The 12,864-nt window shown below is 37.9% G+C and overlaps 1 protein-coding gene across 6 annotated transcripts in view; it reads right to left on the reverse strand.

Annotated features, from left to right (window-relative positions):
• smtnb (smoothelin b) overlaps positions 1 to 12,864 on the reverse strand; it is a 101,807-nt gene that overhangs the window by 12,765 nt on the left and 76,178 nt on the right. For all 6 annotated transcript variants that reach the window (XM_049470372.1, XM_049470374.1, XM_049470371.1 and 3 more), the window contains 2 exons: positions 1,785 to 1,958; positions 1,526 to 1,601 (listed from right to left, as the gene is read on the reverse strand). In XM_049470372.1, coding sequence (XP_049326329.1) covers positions 1,526 to 1,601; positions 1,785 to 1,958 — 250 coding nt within the window. The remainder of the gene's footprint in view (positions 1 to 1,525; positions 1,602 to 1,784; positions 1,959 to 12,864) is intronic.

Here is a 12,864-nt window from a genome sequence, read left to right on the forward strand (position 1 = left end):
AATTATCCAGGTCAAAACACTCTCACTACAGGAGGTTATCAACGTGTTTTAAGCACACCAACACACTTGATACAGTACTGGACTTAGTTCTGGGGGGCTGGCAGGATAAAGTCTGATATAAATGATCTAAACATATCTATTTAGATGCATAGTTATTATGTATACGTATAGTTAATATTCAGAAATGTTCTGGGTCATGTGCATGTGTCAATGGGGCTCAAAAAAAGAGAAAGACAGGGGAAAGTGATGGTCACATGATCACATTACATTTACAACCTGGAGTCCAAAGGGCAAAAAAGAAAACACCGGAGAAACCCTCGTGTAAAGGAAGTATACTTAAGAGCATTAAAGTTTGTTCAAATTAGTTAAAGAATACTAAAAGTGAATTCAATGTAATAAACATTGAATATACTTTCTCTGTATTTTCATAAAATGTAATTTTAGGGAATATGCTTTAAATTATACATTGTGTTAATAAAAAAATAAATTTAGAGGTATTAATTTCTGCTTAAAGTGCACTTTAGTGTATTTTTTCCCAGTAGCATTAAGGTGTACACAATATGTGCATCAGTACGCAAAGAAGTACATTTACAGCATACTTAAAGTGTATTAAAAATTATGTTTAAAAAACGCATACTTAAATCTACTTAAGTTTGCAGAAGTTGTACAAAAAAACACTCAAAAGCACAATTTAATATTTTTATGTTGTGTTTACATATAGATTTATAACTGAAATATCCTTAAGTTGCATTAAGTACATTTAGTATGTATTTAAGTACATATTTACATTTTTTTTAAATATGTACTTTTTCATGTTAAATATACTGTTAAAAATATATACTTAATGCATTTTTATTTTATAAGGTAAATTATTATAAGACTAAAATTATTAGACCACCACAGATGTTGCTGTGAAATAGTCGGTAGTTCACCCTGTAATTTTCTCAGAGGTTGAGAGAGAAAATCCTTGTTTGACCTGGACGGAAATAAAAACCACAGAGGAGCACATGGGAAAAGAGAATTATTTCAGGACCTAAGATAAACTGAATCCTGACCAAATACCATTAAAAAGAGACAATAAGTAGAGAGGGCAGTACGACAGAAAGAAAGTAAGACTTAAAACCTTTTTTGGACAGGAATAGTTTTACCTGGGGAGGTGGTGTATTCATTAACAGAGCCTGAATGCTACATGTCAGTCATTTTTACAGACTGTGTGCTCAAGCTTAAAAATCTTTTACTGTGTATAAAAAAAGCTGTAATATATTTAGTTTATATTTATCCCATGCAAATCAACATGTTTGTAAATATTCTATGCTTGATGATGCGTTGAGTTTTGTAATGCATGGTATAGATACCTTGATTCCTTCAATTATGTAGCAAACCTTTCTTACCCGCTGGGAACTGGTCACATATTTAACAGACGTCCTGTAGTAAAGTTACGGTACTCCAGCTCCCTACATAAACTAATCCCGTCCACAAAGTACTGAAGAAAGACAGAAATGACACAATGACATAAAGGACTGACCTCTCTTTTTCTTTCGGAGTTCTCTCATAGCAGCCCTGATCATTTTCCGCTCTTCAAAATCTTTGGAATCATCGAGCTGTCAGTACAACAACAAAGCACAATTATTATACACACACACACACACACACACACACACACACGAGTGCTTAGACGTATTTAATCTGTGATCACATGCAGGGTTTGATTTAGGCCTTCTGTTTATGCCTTTTCTTTACTTTGTAATTCACTTCAACAGTGTGATGGTAATTTCCTGACATACCATTCTGTCCAGGAGCTCCTCATCCTCTATGGCCTCCAGCTGCTCAGACGTGAGCGCTCTGCTGCTGCGCACCTCACTTTTCACTTGGGCCACTGATGAGCCATTAGGGACAGCTGGGGCTTCACTGGCTGTCTGGACGGGAGGTTCGATTGTAAAGCCAGGCTCCGTGTCCATCTGCAGACCGAGGTGGGGGGGATGATTTAGAATAAGACTCAGTAACTCATACATGTGCACATAGGAGCATCAACAGAACCGGTCAAATCACATAAATCATGAAGCAAACTCAATAACACAATAATGTGTGAAGTATGGAACAGCACAGGTCTGACTGTTTGACCCCTAGAGTGAAGGTAGCTGGTGTCTTGCTGTGGTGTAGGGGTGCATGATATGGACAAAAATGCGATGTGTCATAATGTAAATGTGAAAAGTGATTTAAAGAGTTTTTCAGGACTTGCTTTGCCTGCACTCATTTTTAGTGTGTGGTTTACTGTGGACCTCTGCCTCACCCTCACCCTGCCTCCAGCCTTGTTATTTAATGTGAGCCCAGCCTGATGCAAGGGGATGCGCAGGTGTAATACAATGCAGAGTTTGCTGTTATTCAAGGCGTTATTAAAGTATTTCAATGTATTTATCGTAACGTTATTATGACCAATTCCCCTCATCCTACTGTAAATCATTTCTGTCCTACTCAGGTAAATAATAAACAAAGACCAATATCAAAACACCAGCTGAATATCTTTTAAAGTACAGGGCTGTTTCCTTCAGTACAGTTTCAATGCCCTGAACAACATATGTCCAGGCCCATCACCACAGTAAAGCACTTTATGTTGTTTTTTTCAACCTTCGATTTCAAAGCTTCCAATATTTACACAGTTTCAGTCTTTAAAGTTACTTAAGTTAACACATTTTTTAAAAGTCCTTACTTTGTCTAATTGTCATAAATCCATAGAAAAGGTCTTGAAATGCTGAAGACAGCTTCCAAATCTCTTACGCAAGTTAGTTTGCTGATGTTTTTCTCAAATCAGAATTAATATTTCTCAAAACAGGTTTGTACAAACAGTTATTCTTATTCTGGAAAAGATACAGTTATGTATACATATCAGATTTACGTTTCTAAAATCACAGAATTGTCAGATCACAGATCACATACTGTACTGTATATCATTATACTCTGATGAAGCATAACATTATGACCACCTGCTTGTTCATACTAAGTTGAATTTAAGCACGTATGCACTGAAGTAGGGTAACATAAGATACTGTGAACAAAAGCAATTGATTATTTGGGAAACAGCAGACAGTTGTACAGAATCATTTACTGTTTGTATAATAAATAAATAAATAAATAAATAAATAAATGAATGAAAAATGGGTTTTGTGATCTGCACAAGTGAGTAGATGATGTGAAGATTGAACAATTGGCTTTGAAAACATTTAACTCTGGGGTGAGAAATGCTCTAAAGCGACTGAGAAAAACTGAACTACGTAGAACCGGTGGCACTTCTGTGGCTCCAAGTGACGCTATTATCAAGTTATTTTTAGGCTATTTCCATTCATTCCTTTGTTTAGCTAGCATAGATAGTACTGTGGGCCCAGCGACGTGTACATTTCATTACAACCAGGTAGATAACCCCAACACTCTATTTCCAGTGTCAAAACTCAAAACAGGTATATTTTTGGGCAAAAACAGATAATTGATGTTTGTTTGTAAACTTATTATTTTTGATTATTACTAAGAAAGTTGTCTTAATAATAAACATTATTACATTCATATTAATTAATTTAATATATGGTTAATTAAATAATTAGTTATAAAACGTAATCAAAAATGGTCATCCTGTTTATTTCTTTATTTTATTTTACAAAATCAGTATAGAAGAGAGGAAGGGGAGATGGAAAAACAGCATGGTGTGTGTGCATACGCATGGAAGAATTGGGGGAAGGGAGATCTGATCTATCCTTACAGCTGTGTTTACACAAAAGCCATGGAAGCTGGTTGACATTTAAACAGGAATGAGAGCGCGTTGATTTCTGTGAATGTCCCTGAGAGCCTGGCCGGCATTCAGACTCTCATAGCCCAATCCCAGCCTCTGGATCAACCAGTAACTCCCCGTCCTGCCAGGTGGAATGAAGTGTGTTTCCAGAGTTGGAGTTGCTAATCGCTCAGATCATGCATAGCACAAAGGAGCCAAACAAAAACAAACAAACAAAGAAAACAATCCTTAAACATATTTAAAAGTCTTGGTGGAAAGAGATGTGGTGTAACACTAACATACTGTAATGTTTTGAAAATCTGAATGCTTAAACAATACAAGCCTTTTAAACAATTATACGGGATGTGTCCTATATTCACCCTATTTTCAATTACAAATTAGAGCCACCTTTGTTCAGCTTGTGTTGACCACGGATTCACTAAAATAGATTACAACCACAGCGAAAAAAACATGCAAAATGATCAGTATAGATATAGATAACATGCTCAATTAGAGGGTGTCATGATTAAAATGAAGAGAATAATTTAAATTGCACATCACAAAAAGAAAGGAATTTAAAACAAATTTAAAACATTAACCCAAATGCTCGTATGTCTGCTCTTACCACTCTGTGGAGGAGAAATCCGCATCAGAACACCCTAAATTACATTACATAGCATTTAGTGGACGCTTTTATCCAAAGCGACTTACAATAATGAGGTACATCAGCAATTAGGGGTGTGCCATATCGTATTGAATGCAATATTGGCAACATTTTTTTATATGAACAATATATACAAAAAAAGAGCTTAATTTCACGAGAAAACTGTATTGGTTATGAAGCTCCAGTGAACAGCACCGGATGTACCCGCTTCAGTTCAGGAATTTTCCTCTCACAGAATGATAAGAGCAGACATACAGATGCTTGTGTGGATGTTTTACAGTCATATGAAAAAGTTTGTGCACCCCTATTAATCTTAATCATTTTTAGGTCTAAATATTTCAGTTTGATATATCTAATAACTGATGGACACAGTAATATTTCAGGATTGAAATGAGGTTTATTGTACTAACAGAAAATGTGCAATATGCATTAAACCAAAATTTAACTGGTGCAAAAGTATGGGCACCCTTATCATTTTATTGATTTGAATACTCCTAACTACTTTTTACTGATTTACTGAAGCACAAAATTGGTTTGGTAACCTCATTGAGCTTTGAACTTCATAGCCAGGTGTATCCAATCATGAGAAAAGGTATTTAAGGTGACCAATTGCAAGTTGTTCTCCTATTTGAATCTCCTCTGAAGAGTGGCATCATGGGCTCATCAAAACAACTCTCAAATGATCTAAAAACAAAGATTGTTCAACATAGTTGTTCAGGGGAAGGATACAAAAAGTTGTCTCAGAGATTTAACCTGTCAGTTTCCACTGTGAGGAACATAGTAAGGAAATGGAAGAGCACAGGGACAGTTCTTGTTAAGCCCAGAAGTGGCAGGCCAAGAAAAATATCAGAAAGGCAGAGAAGAAGAATGGTGAGAACAGTCAAAGACAATCCACAGACCACCTCCAAAGAGCTGCAGCATCATCTTGCTGCAGATGGTGTCACTGTGCATCGGTCAACAATACAGCGCACTTTACACAGGGAGAAGCTGTATGGGAGAGTGATGCGAAAGAAGACATTTCTGCCACAAACAGAGTCGCCTGAGGTGTGCAAAAGCACAAATATTACTGTGTCCATCAGTTATTAGATATATCAAACTGAAATGGCTGTTGCAAACACCCAAATATTTAGAACTAAAAATGAATACGATTCATAGGGGTGCCCAAACTTTTTCATATGACTGTATATAAAAAAAGTTTTATGGTGTCTCACTAGGTTGTTTGAGAGCTAGCCAATCAATGCTGTACTAAATCGATCTGAAACTGTAAATTTGTCTGTTGGAATGTTGATTTAGCAGAGCAAGCCAGCTACAGCACTTGCTACTTTACACTGCATTCACTTTGAATACAATGAAATATTTTCATATGCCATCATATTACGATGATTATGATGTAAATTCTAACACAAAAGCAGAAAACATAATTAGCCTGTAGTTTTCATAGCAGAGATGACAGCAGCTTTCAATGCTAAGCTAGCGGATCTTATAAAACAATGTGATCTGTAAGAGATTTCTGACGAGCCTGAACTAGATACTGTCCTAGGTAGCTATCCAAACTATCAACCACTTTGAGTTCCTCTGAACCAGCAATCTCTCAGTCATAGTGGCAGTGCCTCAGTCTGCTGGACCACTCTGAGTTTACTTATTTTTTTAATAATTCTGTTAAGCCACGGTTCAGATTTTCATTTGTTCATTTTCGTAGAATTTTTTATTTATTATTACTTTTGTCAGATGAAAGTTATTTCTTTAACCATTGTGGGTTTTCTTTTATTAATCGAGGGGTGCCAACAATTTTGTCCACGTGTGTAGCTTTTAATATATTTTACTAAATGAAAAAGTCACAAAAACATACAGCAGAATAAACAGAGAATCAAGAAGAAATGGAGCCAAAATATTATTACTAATACTAATATTTACATGTGAGCTGCTTCTTTTAAACGTCTATTTTTTACTCGTAAAGGCAAAAGTAAAATCATAATTTACAACATAAGGGGAAAAATAACAGAATGTTTGATATATTTATTTGCAGGAAGGGCTCAGATATTTAAAGCATCTACACTGTTTAAACACAAAAACCTGGCTAACAACCACTATCAATAAACACACAATCACATCACACTGCATATTAATCTTTTAGCTACTTTATGCTAAATTAAATTTTGTTTAGGACAGGTCCCAGTATGATCCCAGTATCATGAAACAAAACAAATAGTGGGCCAAGTGCATCATCACACATCCTGTATCGAGAATATGAAAATCTTTTAGGCACCTGAAAAATAAAGTTTAAAAAGTAAATAAAAAACATATTACAAAAATGCAAAAATATAGTGCTTCTCTGTAAAATCTGTAATGAAATGTGATCCAATGTAGATTAAAAAAATCTCCTTAATTTCCCTAATCAAATCTATTCTAGTGACATACAACATACTTATAACCAAGATAAATGACTTTAAACAGTGCACTTAGGCACCCAAGACTTTTCTCCAGTACAGTATATATATATATATATATATATCTATCCTGTTCATTTGAATATACCCAACTGTAGATCACAGTGTATATGCCCTTTAACAACCACAAATCTTTAGGCGTATTACTCTGAATATGTAAGTGTGTGTAAGACAGCGTGTGAGAACTGTACACATGTGAGTGGGTGACAGGCAGTAAGAGTTAGATGGGGATTTGGTGTGTTTCTTAAGTGATGACACAAGAACATGGGAGACAAGACCCAGCTATAAACAGAGGAGGCCTAGTTTCCATAAGCACCCTAATGTTCATGGGAATTCAGTAGGAGTGGCCAAAACTCTATATGTTTAGACAGCAAGACTCCGTACTCTTTTTATAGGGTGCAGTGAAATGCTACCTGCTACGTGCTGCTTTAGTTGTGCTTCTGTTCGTAACGAAGCTCCTGGGAGATGGAGTTCCACCGCTTTGATGGAACACACACATTTCTCGCGATGACACTAAACACAAAAACACAGCGCCCAACAGCAGACTAAAAATAGGCTGCGTCTTCTTTTAAAAAATAGGCGTTTATACAAAGACTTGGCAGAGACAACACAATCCTTTTTAACTGAATGAAGTGTGTGTGGAATCACTCAGAGATCCCCAATATTATGTAAGAGCTGGCTGTTAAAGGCACTCAGGGTCACTCAGGTTCACACTGTGTGCATACCAGTCAGCTGGGCCTATTCTCTTTCCCCCATCTGTTGTGACTGTATTATGTACACAGAAGGTCTTGATAATCAGTAAGGCAGCTAAAAGATATTTTGTTTAACTGCCTATGCCATCTGCCACAAACAGAACAAGCTAGATATTGCAGGTGCAGTTTGGATGCTGTAAATGCTGCAAAGTGCCTGGTTCAATGGTGAACTCCTATCTGGAAGCCAAGAACCTCAAAAAGGCAACTGTTATTCATGCAAACAGATGATTAGCAAGACTTTGTAACAGACCAATACAACTCTAGTGGAATAGGAACCATAAAAGGAACAATTTATACAAAGCAAGCATGTAAAACTGCTGCTACAGTCTAATTTCAAAACATTGTCAAAGTTGTCTGCATTATCTCCGCAAAGCTTGCTCAGGTTAAGTACAGTAAACGTACATGAACGAGTGAAGAAGAGTTCAAGGACTTTTGTAATATGTAACAGTGAAGAAAATAATTATTTAATCCATTGCTGATTTTATAATTTTGCCCAATTACAAATAAATGAAAAGTCTATCATTTTAAAGGGAGGTTAATTTTAACAGTGAGCGATGGAATATCAAAAATAAAATCCAGAAAATCACATTGTATAAACTACATTAATTTATTTGCATTTTGCAGAGAGAAATACTGTAAGTATTTGGTCCCTCTGGCAAACAAGACTTAATACTCGGTGGGAAAACCTTTGTTGGCAAGTAGCAGAGGTCAGATGGTTTTTTTTGTAGTTGAAGATGAGGTTTGCGCACATGTCAGGAGGAATTGTGGTCCTCCCTCTTCGCAGATCATCTCTAAATCATTAAGATTTTGAGGCTGTTGCTTGCCAACTCTGAGCTTCATCTCCCTCCATAAGTTTTCTATGGGATTAAGGTCTGGAGACTGGATAGGCCACTCCATGACCTTAATGTACTTCTTATTTAGCCACACTTTTGTTGCCTTGGCTGTATGTTTAGGGTCATTTTTGTGTTTTGGTGGATTGGTGGATTTTACGATAGGAAGTAGTCCTATGGCCTTTGCAGAGTAACACCCCCCAAAAATAATGTTCCCACCTCCATGCTTGACAGTGGGGATGTGTTCTTTGGGTCAGTCAGCATTTCACAACTTCAAACATGGCTGTTGATTTATTGCCAAAAAAAATCCTTTTTTGCCTTATTTGAACACAGCACCTTCTAATCACTCTCAGAATCATCCAGGTGTTCACTGGCGAACTTCAGACAGGTCTATGATCTTGTCCCTGACATCCTTAGAAAGCTCTTTGATCTTGGCCATGTTGTAGAGGTTAGAGCAAAGATGCCACCTGGGCCCCAAAACAGCACCTGTGATGCAGGAGGGCTAAGAGCTGAGGGGGGCACATCTGGGACGCCAGGTGTCGCCGATGAGCTCTCCGGAGGTGTTGTGGGCTTGTTATCGAAACACCAGTGAAGGAGGGTGCCCACCTGACGACTCCAATGAAGCTCCAAAACCTACTGTCACACAGACAGCACCTTATTTCCTATCCTCCTACAGGTTACTGCATCAAACCACCTCAAATCTCAGGGGTGCAGTCAATAAGGGATTGTGCAATCTAGTCCTATGTTAGAACTAAGAGCTAATTGAATCTATGGACAGGAGTCTTTTATACAGGTGACAGTTTAAGACAGTTGTCTTTAATGCAGGTAACAAGTTGGTTAGGAGCGTTTAACTGGTCTGTAGTAGCCAGAACTTTAAATGGTCGGTAGGGGATCAAATACTTGTTTCTCTATGCAAAACGCACTGCTGTGGTAGCTAGCAAGCTAGCTAAACGTGTGACTAGAATAATACTGCTTAAAGTTAAATTAATTGTGTTTTGTTGGTATGTCTGATTGCTGTGCATCCCTACTAATAACACTACAAGATTACTGGCTAGTATTAAAATCTTTTCTTAAACCTAATACCACAACAAGGCACCATTTACCTCTTGCTTATCCACGATTAAGCAAGGCTTTGCAACAGACCACTACAGAGTTCTGAATCTTCTTGTGTCAGGTAGGGAAGGTGGGCTATAAGCAGTTTTAAAAACATTTACAGGTCAAAGAAAGAAATTGTCTGCACTATCGCCATTACCTAGTCCTCATAGTAAGACCACCACAGTTTTAGAAACAATAAACAAGCGCTGACTTTTGCTTTATCTAGAGCATGTGTTGTCCTACATCATGTGATTCCTGGAAGCTCTAAGCTGACAGTAATCCTTGCAGGATTTTGCTTCTTAAACTTTAAACAAAACAATGTGAATTTTTCCTATTCTGCTGATGACACTACTATGAGGTACTAACTATACTAGAGGTATTTTCAACATATATACATATACATGTATACATATACACACATATATATATATATAAAACGTATTTTATACATTATGGGGCACTTTCACAAACATGAACTAAGCGTAGTCCTGGACTAAACTGCACTCTGAATGGAGATCTGAAATGAAAATAATAGACGAGGCTTAAACAGTGTCCAAGAAACCTCTCAAACTACAGCGCTGATCTGGGACTAGTCCTTTCTTTTAAAACTGAAATGAATGTTATTTTAACTAACTGCATCATACGAGATCAGCATTTAATGCATATAGTCCTGGCTCTGTGTGCACATGCTGCAGTACACGTTCCAATGTTCAAGGTAAGCCAAGTAGAGGGAGGCCTCCCAGCTACCAAGAAAAATCCAGCTGCTTAAAACTCCGGCCACCACCAGGTCAAAAGTCCTTTTGGGGCAGATTTGGCACGTGAGCCGCAGCTCTGATTAAAAGGATTAAATTAAAACAAAGTAAAGGACTGAACACAATGCAAAATGAACCCATCCACTGCAGTGATGTGGTATTTCTGACAGCAAAAGGAGAATGTGTGATAGAGGGGCAACAAAGGTCAACCCTCACTTTGACAGCTGGTCTTATCTAGGGACTGTGCTTGCATGCTTTTTTTGGCCTACGTGGCCAGTCAACACATCCCCCTTATAATAGAGCACAAATGCACGCTCCTTTTAACCACATAAGCACAGTGCAACTGGATAGTGTCCTTACTGGAAAGGTGTTCCAGTTGCTCTCTTTGTTTAAAGAGATAGACCTGCTTTGTGCTTCATAGATAACAGTAGTTGCAGCTAGGCAAGTATCCACTTTATTGTACAATACTTAAATAGTCCATTAATGTGAATTAACTGCAATGCAGACTTTGTATTATTAGGACATAAAAAAAAATATCTCAATCAATACATCATGTAAATAAATGGTGGCAGGCCAAATTGTCAGTATCCATCTTGAGGGTCTTCCTATGTGCTTATGCGCTAACTGGGTGTAAGCATCCTTGGCAGACAGACACTGAATATGTCTTGGCTGGTCAATTTTAAGAAAAACAAAAAATCCTAATCTTTAAATTATTATTTATGTTTATTGAGAAATAATTCTCAAATAATTTAAACATAGCTTTTTTGAGTCTCTTCTACATGATCATGCGTACATGCACAGTACCGTGCTATTGCTCCTGGAGAAACTACCAGTCAGTGAAGGTGTAGAAGAAGACCGCCGAGTGGAAAATGTTGGTGGATGGGAGACAGGCTCGATCTCAGGATCAGATGCATCCTTCTGCGGCTCAGAGTCTGGATCCTGTTGAGACTCAGGTTCAGGCAGACCAAGAGCAAGCCACAGGGCCTCTATCTGTCTGGCAAGCTTCTCTTGTTGATCCCTTAACCTTAAATTATCCTCTTGCAAGGCAGAAATGGCTTCGATAGTCGGAGTGACCTGAGCTGTAGCTTCCTCCAAGCGAGCATCTACATGCTTGCCGAACGCCTTCAGGTCGCAATGGATCTCTCGAACGGCACATTGGAGGGTGAGCTCTAGACCACACACAGCATCATCAGCATCAGGAACCTTGTCATCTGGATCTTCAGTGACCACAGAATCCGCAAGAAGGTCCCCAATGACCTCCTCCAGACCAGACTCGGCACACTCTCCTACTGGGCTGCCAATGGGAGCTGCTGTATCTTCCAGGGCAGGAACAAGGTCCAAGTCAACTCCAGGCATAATGAGGTGCGGAGATGAATATAGTCGCGTTTACCTGAACTGGAACCAAGCCAAACAATGGCTTACAATAAGTCACTCTAGTGCCGGGGTGTCCTTGTAAATTCAGAAACGCTCGATTTAATTCAAAGTCAAGAGGTCTGGAGTGTGAAACCTCACACTGGGATGTGCAAGCTGCTGACCTCTCAAAATATACAACTCCCAGCTCTTTATACCCCCACCCACATCCCTTCTCTTCAGCTGTCCAGACCATGAGAGCCAATGTCCAGGCTTGGAATTTTGTCACCATGGCAGCAAAGGCCCAGCGCCCCTCCTCTAACTCAGGTGCCACAGTTATGTCTATTTATCACCAGTCAGTCCATTATTCTAGAGAGTACACCCGCCTCAGCCCCTGCTGTTCCCTTTATTTAGAGCTCTTGCCCTTCACAGCTCCACATGCAGACAACAGACAGCCCCAGGGGCAACGGGTGGACATTACGTCTTAATTCCAGTACTGAGGATCTAATAAATACACCTTGTTAAAATGCATGTCAAGTTGCAGGATGATCTTTTAGGTCACCATTTTACAAAAATATAAAAGTTAATTAGATTAAGCTGAATAAAAAAAAATAGACTGCATTTAATTGTTTTCATAGTGAATAAGCACATGGCCTAGTTCTACAGAGAAACTGTTTATGCTAACTTAGTGTGTTCTATGCACCCACATTTAGTTTATAGGTCTGGTAATATTATTATTAAATGAAAATAGAAAAACAGAAATAGAAATTAATTCATCCCAATAGTTTCCTGGTATTATAAAGATAATTTTCCAATGCTGCTGTATGCTCTCTAGAGACATACACATTTCTTCTGGGGTTTACAAGAAAAGAAAAAAAAAAACATTAAGAACCTGTTCACACTCTAGGTCTTGAGTATCAGGATCATATACGGATTTGTTGGTCTTAAAATTTAGGTGTAAACACAATCAAAATGCAAATAAAACAGATACAAATCCAATCTACTAAGCCATGGTAATGGGAAGCCATGTTATAACTGATTAAATACATCAGTCTCTCCAAGACATATTCAACAAGCAACATTTGAAATCCAAACGTGATACGATCACCAAAAATAACTGTTAAAGTCACATGTGAAAAGACTCTGTGAGATTATTACAATCTGTTTGTGCTCATCTTATATAGAATATAGGATCAGACTGTATTTTCTGAATTATT

The sequence above is a fragment of the Astyanax mexicanus genome, chromosome 22 (genome assembly GCF_023375975.1).
Source record: "Astyanax mexicanus isolate ESR-SI-001 chromosome 22, AstMex3_surface, whole genome shotgun sequence".
Lineage (NCBI taxonomy): Eukaryota > Metazoa > Chordata > Actinopteri > Characiformes > Acestrorhamphidae > Astyanax > Astyanax mexicanus.